At 46.6% G+C, this 9,007-nt stretch overlaps 1 protein-coding gene across 1 annotated transcript; it reads left to right on the top strand.

The window, feature by feature from the left end:
- Positions 1-3,761: 3,761 nt before the first annotated feature.
- Positions 3,762-7,714, top strand: LOC309520813 (uncharacterized protein). The gene is made up of 3 exons (XM_082202703.1): positions 3,762-4,221; positions 6,281-6,436; positions 7,292-7,714. Exons 1-3 carry the CDS (start codon positions 3,808-3,810, stop codon positions 7,472-7,474), a joined length of 753 nt encoding a protein of 250 aa, XP_082058829.1. The 5' UTR covers positions 3,762-3,807; the 3' UTR covers positions 7,475-7,714.
- The last annotated feature ends 1,293 nt before the right edge of the window (positions 7,715-9,007 follow it).

The raw sequence follows: 9,007 nt of genomic DNA, 5'->3' as shown, positions 1-9,007 counted from the left end.
ATTCTTGATGCATTGGCAGTGATCTTTTCAGGGACTCAAATCAAAGCAAAAGTTGCGAGGATTATTAGTTTATTGGGACATTAAAACAAACCCAAAGCTGTCCCATCTCTTGTGGTCACCTGAGGCTTCACCTGGACTGTTGGTTAATCATGTACCTCCAAAATATTTGAATAGCGCCCTGGACCAAGTTCTTGCCAACGAAAACCCTGCTGAATTGCCCCTTTCAGAACGGGAGCTCCCTGTTCATTGTGCGAAAAGCATACAAAAATATCATCGTTATCATTGATGCCATTTCCATTCAGCTCGGTTGCATTTTGATGGTCCTTCCTTGGTCATCTTTTAAAAATAATAACGCTTCATCTCCCCTGTGCTTTATATTCCGTTATCTCCATTGCTGACCTTGGCAGGGACAGGTGGTGCTCTGGGCCAGGAAGAGGGCCCAGTGCGGGTGACTGGTTGGACTGGGCAGGGTAGAGGGAGCTCCTGCTTCTGCACACACTGTCAATGCTGAGGCAAAGCAAGCCTATGGACAAATGAGGTCTGTGTCTTCTCTGAAAGCTTGGAGAGCTGTCGCCAGCAAGTTTAGATTAAACCAAGTAGGACCTGTGTCCTTCGAGATGCTCCCAGCAGCCCCTGCAGCCAGCATGGCCAATAGTCCAGGATAATGGGAGCTGGAATCCTGCACCATCTAGAAAGCATTTGGTTGGCTGTCTCCTGGATGTCAACAGTGCTGAGCTCAATGGCCCCATGGCCTGACTCTCCATATAATGTATCTATGAATGTTCCTTGGATTTGCAACAGCCCAGTTTTATTATTGAAAGCTTTCCCCAGTACAGTGGTACCTCGGGTTACATACGCTTCAGGTTACAGACTTTGCTAACCCAGAAATAGTACCTCGGGTTAAGAACTTTGCTTCAGGATGAGAACAGAAATCGTGCTCCGGTGGCACAGCAGCAGCAGGAGGCCTCATTAGCTAAAGTGGTGCTTCAGGTTAAGAACAGTTTCAGGTTAAGAACGGACCTCTGGAATGAATTAAGTACTTAACCTGAGGTACCACTGTAATCATAGATGTGTGGAGAGAGATATCTCTCTCAGTAGAGCATGAGCTTAATCTCAGGGTTGCGGGTTCAAGTCCCTCATTGGGAAAAAAGATTCCTGTTTTACGGGGGGCTGGACTAGATGACTCTCGTGGTCCCTTCCGACTCTACAGTTCTATGATTCTATAGTGCAGAAGGTTAGGAATGAGAATCTTTGTGTCACCTGATTTTTCCTCAGATTATACATGTTTAAAAGGGGGAGAGCCTGGAAATCCAGGGGAGGGCCTGCAAATCACAGAACGGTTCGCTTTCACCTGGAAAAGCGGTGGGAAGTATTGTTAAAGATAAAATGACCAAGCATACAGAAGAACAAGCTCCTAGTACGTTTCCGAGCACAATTCAAAGTGTTGGTGCTGACTGTTAAAGCCCTAAATGGCCTCTGTCCTGTATACCTGAAGGAGCGTCTCCAGCCCCCATGTTCAGCCCAGACACTGAGGTCCAGTGCTGAGGACCTTCTGGCGGTTCCCTCACTGTGAGAATTGAGGTTACAGTGAACCAGGCAGAGGGCCTTCTCAGTAGTGGCACCTGCCCCGTGGAACACCCTCCCATCAGATGCCAAGTCAATAAGCAACTACCTGACTTTTAAAAGACATCTGAAGGCGGCCCTGTTTAGGGAAGTTTTTAATGTTTAATGCTGTATTGTGTTTTTAATATTTGGTTGGGAGCCGCCTGGAGTGGCTGGGGAAACCCAGCCAGATGGGTGGGGTATAAATAATTTTACTACTACTACTATTATTATTATTATTATTATTATTATTATTATGTTGTTGTTGTTGTTGTTGTTGTTGTTGTTGTTGTTGTTGTTGTTGTTTGTTGTTGTTGAAGCACCAGCATGGCCCAGTCTCATGAACCTATTAGCTGCCTTTGAGCATGTCAACAAGAAAATAGATGGGGGCAGCTGGAGGCAGGATTGCTGGAAAACCTGGGAGGAGAGAGGGCTCTGGTGCTTGAGTCCTGCTTGCAGGTTTCCCACAGGCATCTGGTTGGCCACTGTGAGCAGGCTCTTCTTATACTCTTAGGTTTCTTGCCATTGCTTAAAAAAATATTAACAAAGGGAAAATCCCAAAGAAATGGCATAGGAAATTCTGCAGAAGTGGCACCTCACTCCAATCCACCTGCCCCACATTAGTGGTGCTCACAGCCACCCACAACTTGGGGGCAGATGTGCAATGTTGGGTTCCACATATCCACATGTGGTGGACCTGTGACAAGGTGGCTACATTCTGCAAGGAAGTCTTCCAAGTAATCAGAGAGAGAATTGCAGAAAACATAGTCAAAGGTTCAGAGTTGGCCTTGCTTAATCTTGACCTAGAGAACAATATAAAGCTGCATTTTAAGCATCTTACCGGCCCGTAATAGCCAGACTTTCAAAATTCTTAGAGGGTGAAACATTGACCACACAGCCTGGCGATTAGTGCCAATAGGAAAATTAAGCACTAAGCTAAATTAAGCAGGGGGGATTAAACAAAAAGAGGTGTTCTTGTTTGATTGGCGCAGTTTTACTATGCACAGTGCAAAATAGGAGAAGGTGAAACCTATGGCACCTTACAAAATTGTACAGTATGGTGCTATAGATTGCATGTGGCAGCTGGAACTGCCACACAGCCGGGAGTGCGATAAAGCGAGGGGTGTAAGCACCGATGCAATTCAACCTCACCACTTCTGTTGCTAAAGATTTCTGCGAGGAATAGCTTGTGATGGTGTTTTGGTACAAATTCCATAGAATTTGGTATGGATTCCCTGGAATTCAAAGGGTTATGAAAGAAAACACAGTATATGGAATAAAATAAGTACAGTGGTACCTCGGGTTAAGTACTTAATTCATTCCGGAGGTCCGTTCTTAACCTGAATCTGTTCTTAACCTGAAGCATCACTTTAGCTAATGGGGCCTCCTGTTGCCGCTGCACCGCTGGAGCACGATTTCTGTTCTCATCCTGAAGCAAAGTTCTTAACCTGAGGTACTATTTCTTGGTTAGTGGAGTCTGTAACCTGAAGCGTCTGTAACCTGAAGCATATGTAACCCGAGGTACCACTGTAGTAAAAATGCAATTAGAAATCAATAATGGATTCATGATTATTTGATAAGTTTTGCATAAATATGAACCTTACATTCCACTATGGAATATATTTTGTGACACTCCTCCTCCTCCTCCTCCTCCTCCTCCTCCTCCTCCTCCTCCTCCTTCTTCTTCTTCTTCTATTGTATTCTTATTCCTCTTACTCTTACAACTGTTTAATTATTATTTCTAGCTTGATGTTTTGTTTTTGCTTATTGCATTTGCAGATCTTATTAAAGAAATCCAATAATAATAATAATAAGAAGAAGAAGAAGAAGAAGAAGAAGAAGAAGAAGAAGAAGACTATTTAATGCAGGCATGCCATGGACCACTAGCATGAAGTTCATGGACCACAATTTGGGAAACCTCTGTCCAAGCACCTTAGTAAACAATAGCTTTTCATGAGAGGTAATTGAACTGCAGGAGCAAAGGGGATCTCCCAAAGGCTGAGTCTGGAGCCACGAGTCTGTGCTGGATTGTCAGATTCAGCTCACTTTTCTCCTCTGTGATGTGGACATGTCTTGGAGGAGGCGGGGGTCCTTCCAGATGGGGTGGGCGGAGCCACCAGGGGCGGAGCCTCCTCCATCCCTATATCTGCAGAGCTTTCACCTCCAGCCAGACAGCCTCTGAGTTCCCAGCCTTTCCTTGCCACAATGACCAGATCCTGGCTGTGTTTGTCGTTGCTCCTCATGGGAGCCCTGCTCCTGGGGCAGCCGGCGTGGGGGCAAGAAGAAGAAGAAGAGCAGCCCTCCTGGGGAGATGAGCCTGTCCCAGAGGAGCCTGAGGAGCAGATGGTGCCACCTTCGGCCGAAGAAGAAGAGGGGGACTGGGAAGAGGAGGAAAGCCTGGAAGATTCAGACTACTGGAGGCCACGCAGCTTTGAGGACCATGAGAGGATGATGGCTCAAGCGCATAGAAGGTTTATGGAGGAGGAGGCAGCATACAGCGCACGGCCAGTTCATGACTTCATGAAGCATATGGCGGTGGCTCACTATAACAAATATGATTGGCAAAGCAGATATGGCAATTACTACAAGCACTATGAGAGCAGCCATGTTGATGTCGAGGTGAGCAAAGCAGAGGTTGTGAAAGGTTCCCCAAGTGTGTGTGTGTGGGTGTGTGGGTGTGTGGGTGGGTGTGGACTATGGGACCATAGAATCCTAGAATTGTAGAATTGGCAGGCATCCCAAGGATACATCTAGCTGAATCCCCTTCAATGCAGGAATCACTGCTGAATGCCTTTCAGATAGTCATTCAACCTCTGTGCGAAAACCTCCAGCGAAGGAGAGCCCGCCATTTTCTGAGGGACTGTTCGTTCCACTGTTGAACAGCTCTTGCCCTCAGAAAGTCCTTCCTAATGTTTAGTCAGAATCTCCATTCTTGGCACTTGAATCCATTGGTACGGTTCCTACCCTTTGGGTGTAAGACACCTGGGGACCTTCATTACTGTTGTTTATTAGATTTAAAAACCACCCTAAGCTCTCAGGGCAGTTCATAGAATAGAATACAGGATTAAAAACAAGTCAATAGTGAAAACAAAGCAGTAAAATAATAACCTCCCCCTTTCTCTCAGACGTATTTAAAAGGCTGTTGGATATTAATCAGCCAAAGGCAAAGAGGAACGCTTTTGGCCTGGTGCCTAAAAATATATAATGAAGGTGCCTGGCGAACCTTCCTGGGGAGAGCATTCCACAAATGGGGAGCCACTACAGAGAAGGCCCTTCCTCTCTCCTGAGGCTGAGAAAAGGCACAGATAAAGTGGGGAACAAGAAAATATTGTTCTGTTGAGATTCCCCTTGTATAGGGTGGAGGCTCCTCTAGCGTTCAGGTGGTGGGGCTTGTGGGTCCAACTGAGCCCCCGCCCTCCCTCTGCACCAGGACTTCCCAACCTGATGCTCCCTCATTTTCCCAGTCTGAAGTACAGTTGTCCAGCTTAGAATCATAGAACTGTAGTGTTGGAAGGAACCACAAAGGTCATCCAGTCCAACCCCCTGCAATGTAGAAATCCTTCACCCAACATAGGACTCAAACCCACATCCCAGAGATTAAGATTCTCATGCTCTACCTGTTGAGCTATCCCAGCAATCCACGGATTCATTTCTTTTAAAAAATCCTCATGAAAATCCCTTACCACCTGGGTGCAGATTTCTCCTAATAAACAATTTTTTTTTGCATGCAATTTTGTCTCACATTTTTTGCAGGCATCTTTTCCCAAATGCAATGCATTTCTGCATGGTACTTACATTCTTAGGCATACTTTCGCCCCAGTACATGCATTTTTGTAAACATTGGTTGGTTGGAAAACTGCACTGTAGCTTGTTAGGAAAGCTTGGAACTCCGCGAGTCAGCACCCTTAAGAAACTACACAAACCCCTTTCCCTCTTTTCTACATTTCTCCAAATCCCAATTACCTGTCAAAAATAATGATGATGATGATTTCTGTAAATGGCGGGGGGGGGGTAGGTTCCTTAATCTGCGACAGTATGACGTTTGTAGTCAGAGAACACCGGGGGGCGGGGCGGGCGGTGTTTGGAATCCAAGAGCAAGAATCTCCCCACCCCCTTTAAAAAGTCACTTCCTGCTTCTGCTGGCAAAAAACCAGACATTTTGCTGAATTTTCAAAATTCCAGATACAAAGCAACCCTAGACTGGAGGGACTCAGAGAGCCAGCATGGTGTAGTGGTTAGAGCACTGGACTAGGACCTGGGGGACAAGGGTTTGAATTCCCACTCACCTGTGAAGCCCATAGGGTGACCTTGGGCCAGTCTCTCCTAGCCTAGTCTACCTCGCAGGGTTCTTGTGAGGATAGAACAGAGGGTGAGTGTGCGCAGAAGCATGTTCTCCACCTTGAGCTTTTTGAAGAAAAGGTGAGCTACAAATGCAAGAACGACAACAGCCTGACTTGGCCTGACATGCCAAGCGTTCTAAGGGTTGGGAGCAATTCCCTGGTGGCGAGCGAAAGGCACTCTGCACATGCTTCGATGCCCTTTTTTTGCATTTTACGCACTTAGCACATTCCAAGCTAAGCCCTGCCTTAATGCAAGCCTACACCTCTGGAGACGACTTGGCCAAGCAGAGCCATGCATCAGCTTCAGCTCGAAAGTCTTTCTCGTTCTCTACTTCCAGAAGGCGCAAGGGATAATAATCACCTTTGAGATGACTTTGGCGAAAACCAACTGCACAAAGGATGACGTGAGCAACCAGGAGGATTCCGTCCCGCGGTACACCGATCTGTACTTGGAGAGCCAGGGTTGTGTGCTACTACCTGAATCCGAACAGGAGGTAAGATAACAGAATCGGTGTTGTTTTTCAGTCCGGACTGCCAGATGATGTCAGATGTCTTAACCTGTCCTGGGAGCAACAGGGAGGCTGGCCCTTTAGGGGGAATGGGGCGCTGCCCTACCAACCTCAGCCTGTCCCCCCCCCGCCCACAGTCCCATTTTCTTACAAGGGGTGGGTCTGCCTATCGGCTTCCCCCACCCTCAGTCTCTGGGTTGCCCTTGTGGAGCTCAGCAGGGCGGAAAAGGATAATAGCTAAGCAGCGTTAATCTTTGGAACTCGCCCCTGCAGGAGGCAGTGATTGCCACCAACCACGATGGCTTTAAAGGAGGATTAGACAGATTCATGGGGGAGAAGGCTATTGATGGCTCCTAGCCATGGTGACTGTGCTGTCCCTCCACAGTCAGAAGCAATAATGCTGGAAGAAACCGCAGGAGGGGGAAGATACTCTTGTGCTCAGGCCATGTTTGCTGGTTCCCCACAGGTATCTGGTTGTCCCCTGTGAGAACTGGTTGCTGGACTGGATGAGCCATTGGCCTGATCCAGCAGGCTCTCCTCATGTTCGATCCAGCTCAGACTTCCTTTGCTTGTATTCCCTGGACAACCAAGCAGTTGCCGTCTATCTCTGACTGTTTCCCCAACATAAAGAGCTGGTCTTTTCAGGATGCTGAGTGCTGCAGCCTGAGTCCATGGCTGTGTCTAACCTGAGGCAAACCACTGGAACCAAAGAGCCCCTTCCTTCTTTCCTAATAAGTGTGTTGCCAGATTGTCTTCAATACATGGGATTTCTCGTCTTTTGTTTTCTTAATTTGCATGTGTCTCTTGTTCTCTCCCCCCCCATCTTACCTCCGTTTTTAGAAATACGACTGCACGTTTAAAATATTTCTAGATGAGGCGTATGGAGGGGCAACTGTGATTGACGAGGATTGCGAACGTGTTCCTGGAAGAACGGAAGGACTCTCTGAAGAGGTGGAGGTGGAGGAGGAGGAGGAGGAGGAGGAGGAGGAAGAAATGTCTGAACCCCCCCTTGAAGAGTATTGAAGATTTGGCCTCCTCTCTGAATGCTGATGCCCACTTTTGCTGGCAGCGGTGGGAGAGAAGCCCCTGCTTGATTTACCCCTTTCCTTCCTTCCGCACCTGCAATGTAATCACTTAGATACAAGCCAGAAAACTCTCCCACTAAAAGGAGGCATTGGAATCCACCGCAGTCCCCTCCGCACCCCAGAATCACTCTCTTCCCACTGTTCCAAAGTAGGATAATAAAATTGACTTGCACAAGCATTACTGTGTGTTTTCATAGAAACAAAAGAGTCAGAAGGTTCCCCCAAGGGTCATCAAGTCCAACCCCTGCGATGCAGAAATCAGAAATCATGGCTAAGCAAAAAATTAAGAAAAAAATGTATTAAATTTGAGAGAAAATGTTTTAAATTTGAGGTAAAATATATTAAATTTGAGGTAAAATATATTAAATTTGAGGTAATTTGTTACTGATTCGTTAAAAATTTGGAAAACAAATAAATATTATTTGGCCAAAATAATAATAATAAACACAGCTAAAGATCCCTGACTGTTGGCCACCCAAGCTCTGCTTAAAAAGATGCAAGAAAGGAGAGTCCGCCACCTTCTGAGGGAGTCCGCTCCACTGTCGAACAGCTCTTACTATCAGAAAGTTCTTTCCAATGTTTAGTTGTCTGTTTTTGTCATTCAAATCCATTGCTTCATATCCTCCCCTCTGGAGAAGAAGAAAACAAGCTTGCTCCATATTCTATTCGACAGCCCTTCAGATCCTTGAAGGTGGCTCTCGTATCACCAACTCCCTCAACCATTCCTCATCAGGCTTTTCTCCTGAGTGTCCCCTTAAGCCATCATGGCCGCTCTGGAGGGTGAGCTGGATAGAGAAGCACGATAATCAGAAATGGATAGCGCAACCCTCGCTGAACTTTACCTGTTCGGGTGAAAGATATGCATGCTTGAATACAACACACAGAATGTGAGGGCTGCCAGAGCCCATCTTCTTTGACAGGCTAGTTTTCTAAGTGCAAGGATATTTTTTAGATAAGGGGAAATGGAAAGGTCCAATCTCAATTCTCCACCCCCCCCATTCCCTTCATGGTATGGTCCTCTAGGAGCTGCACCACTTGACTGCTGTGTTGTGTGAGTAACACACATTCAACGATGAGTCGGGTCTTTTTTTGGCCTCCTCCTGACTTTATTTGACCTTGAACAGAAGGTGCCCCTTTTAGCAACCTCTCTTTCATCCCTGCAATAAATGTTGTGCTCAACCCAATTGTCCGGCAGCAAGAGACTCCAGTGATGCCTGTGCTTTACTCAGGGTTTGGTTTCAATGGAATGAAGGTCAAAAGAGACGGGTGTCATTTGGATATATGGTTTAGTTTACACATATATTCAGCCTGAGCATAGGATGGAGGGGCTCACAACACCCCAACAGATGTTACTTCCCCATTAGGTTCCCAGGGGAGCCCCGGTCACAGCTTTGGGTCTAGCACAAAGTGAACCAAGACTCTGTGTAGCCAGCTTCCAGTACCATCCAAAAATTCTCTCTCTCACACACAC

Source organism: Podarcis vaucheri (genome assembly GCF_965113315.1).
Source record: "Podarcis vaucheri genome assembly, chromosome: 16".
NCBI classification, from domain to species: Eukaryota; Metazoa; Chordata; class Lepidosauria; order Squamata; family Lacertidae; genus Podarcis; species Podarcis vaucheri.
This window is presented reverse-complemented; position numbering and strand designations above follow the sequence as displayed.

Bases quoted from the DNA above. Each gene is read 5' to 3' on its own strand.
- LOC309520813 (XM_082202703.1), top strand. From the start codon at position 3,808: ATGACCAGATCCTGGCTGTGTTTGTCGTTGCTCCTCATGGGAGCCCTG. The intron at 4,222-6,280 runs GTGAGCAAAGCA...CTCTACTTCCAG, and splicing joins GCAGCCATGTTGATGTCGAG to AAGGCGCAAGGGATAATAAT. The intron at 6,437-7,291 runs GTAAGATAACAG...CTCCGTTTTTAG, and splicing joins TACCTGAATCCGAACAGGAG to AAATACGACTGCACGTTTAA.